Consider the following 2,500-nt stretch of genomic DNA (forward strand, 5'->3'; position numbering starts at 1 on the left):
TCAAAAGAAAGCCTGTCGGAGTAAGAATGTCTTCAATCGACGCTTGAATTCCTCTAGTGAAGACGAAGAACGTATCTCTAGTGGTAGTAAATTCCACAACCTTGGACCAGAATGCTGAAAGGCGCGTTCACCAGCCTTCACTCGACAGCGGGGTGTTTTCAATTTGAGGTCGTTCGTTGATCGAAGCGATCGGTGTGGGTTATACCGTTCAACGAGGTTTGAGAGATATGCTGGTGACGAGCCCTCCAGGTATTTGAAAACGATAGTTAAAGATTTTTATTTAATCCGCTGGTCCACTGGCAACCAATGCAGCTGCTGTAGTAATTCGGGAGCTGCAGTTTTCCTGTCTTTCTGCAGTACAACGCGGGCTGCCATGTGTGTATTTTCTGGAGTTTGTTTATTTTGTCCTTTGTGAGACCAACAAACAGTGCATTGCAGTAGTCAATTTTCGGGAATATCAAAGATGTTACCAATTTGTTGCAAGTTTCCCTATTAATAAATGGTCTGATTGTTCTGATATTTCTTAGAATGCAGATAGCACTTGTTCTTACATTGTTAATATGTTTTCATAGACAGATCACTCTCTAAGGTGATGCCGAGATTTTTTTGCTGATGTTGTGAGTTGTATTTTGTCATTATCGTTGATTGTCAGTGCCAGTGTAAATGGATCTGTCTTATTATTGGAACTAGCAATGAATAAGGCTTCAGTCTGGTCGCCATTTAATTTTAATCTATTTGCAGACATTCATCTCATCACATGGTTGATGCATTGTTCCTAAACAGTTATCTTTGAAACTATATCGGATTGCAAACACATGCTATATATCTGGGTATCGTCGGCGTACATATGTTAAGCGAGAGAATGTTGCTCTAAGATTCTCACAACAGGGGAAGTGTAAAGTACAAAAAGGACTGGACCTAAAACGGATCCTTGAGGTACACCAAAATGAAGGTCACGCTCTGGCGAATTTACTTCCCCAATTAAAACTGATTGAGTTCTTTGAGTAAGATAAGATGCAAACCAGTTTAGAGCAGTGCCTGATATGCCGAAAGTAACTTGTAGCCTTCGAAGTAGTATGGCATGATCGATGGTGTCAAAGGCCGCCGAAAGATCGAGAAGACTAAGGATGGTGGTTTTTCCTTTTCTTTCGGTTTTTTTTTCCATGGGCAAGATCATTAACCCCCAATTTGCTCACTGTGACAACATGGGTGATTCCTGCTGACATCAGACATCTTGTTTGATGGATTATCTATATTCCTTCATGGAATGCATAGCCGACGGTATCTTATGGTGCTTTGACAAAGGGAGTAAATAAATATTATTTTTTAAAAAGAATAAAGCAGCCTGATTAATACAATTTAGTGAGAACTGCTCATAAAAATGGCAGGCTAAAAACAATAATACAGACTTGAATGACGCCAGTTTCGTTCTATCTATAGAGAGAACGAAGTTGACGCCACTCAGGTCTTTGTTATTGCTTTTTGCCATCCACGTTTATGAGTAATTTTCACTTAACTGTATTAATCAGACTGTAATAAAAGTTCAAGGTTACACAGTTTTGTGTGTTGGTCCGATATATTTCCGGATGGCAATGCTGTGAGCTTCTTAGCCGAGCGCATGCTATCTATATTATTATTATTATTATTATTATTATTATTATTATTATTATTATTATTATTATTATTATTATTATTATTATTATTCAAGTACCAACTATGTGCCAGACATCGGTGATCATGGTACGCCATTCATCTCTCTGATCAGATAACCTCAGAAAACTAATATGTATTACTCTTCTCTTTCTTTGTCACCCAGCTGTTCAAACTATTCAAATATGTTTTTCTTGGTCTACCTTTACTCTTTTTACCTTCTATCTTTCCTGTGAGAGCAAGATGTTCAATACATTTATGTCGATTTAGGTGCCCTAAAAATTGCATTTGTCTTTTTCTTATTGTACGAATTAATAACCTTTTAGTTTCAGCTTGCTCTAATACTTCTTCATTAGTTTTCTTCTCTGACCATGGATGGGATTCTTGACATCCTTCTAAGAAACCACATTTCCGCTTCCTCCAGTTTCTTCCTAATGTCTTCTGTAATTGTCCAGCTTTCGCAGCCCTATTATAAAACTGACCATACATAGGCCTTCAAAACCCTATGTTTTGTTGTCATTGAGATATTGTGTTTTTTTTTTTTAATTAGACTCATTTTATTAAGACCATCTTTAGCCATTGCAATTCTTCATTTTATTTCTGTGCTACATCTGCCATCCGAAGTTATTATGAATCCAAGATATTTAAATTTCTGAACTTTTTTATATCTATATTATTATATCAATTTTTTTTAAATTGAATCTCCCAGACGACCACCGAGTTTGGCAAGTTGATGAATGGCTTTGGAGGTCTGACCTCCAACCACAGCAAACCCATCGTCAATGAAAGACCAAAATATCCTCCTGACCTCCCCGGTGAGGTCAACTGGGTGAAAAGGGGTGAGAAATCT

At 37.5% G+C, this 2,500-nt stretch overlaps 1 protein-coding gene across 1 annotated transcript in view; it reads left to right on the plus strand.

The window, feature by feature from the left end:
- LOC144959795 (procathepsin L-like) overlaps positions 1–2,500 on the plus strand; it is an 18,614-nt gene that overhangs the window by 9,443 nt on the left and 6,671 nt on the right. Inside the window, exon 4 of the mRNA XM_078892545.1 lies at positions 2,360–2,489. Within this exon, the coding sequence (XP_078748671.1) occupies positions 2,360–2,489 (130 nt within the window). The remainder of the gene's footprint in view (positions 1–2,359; positions 2,490–2,500) is intronic.

Source organism: Berghia stephanieae, chromosome 14 (assembly GCF_034508935.2).
Source record: "Berghia stephanieae isolate SIO BIC M18660-M18661 chromosome 14, UCSD_Bste_1.3, whole genome shotgun sequence".
NCBI classification, from domain to species: Eukaryota; Metazoa; Mollusca; class Gastropoda; order Nudibranchia; family Aeolidiidae; genus Berghia; species Berghia stephanieae.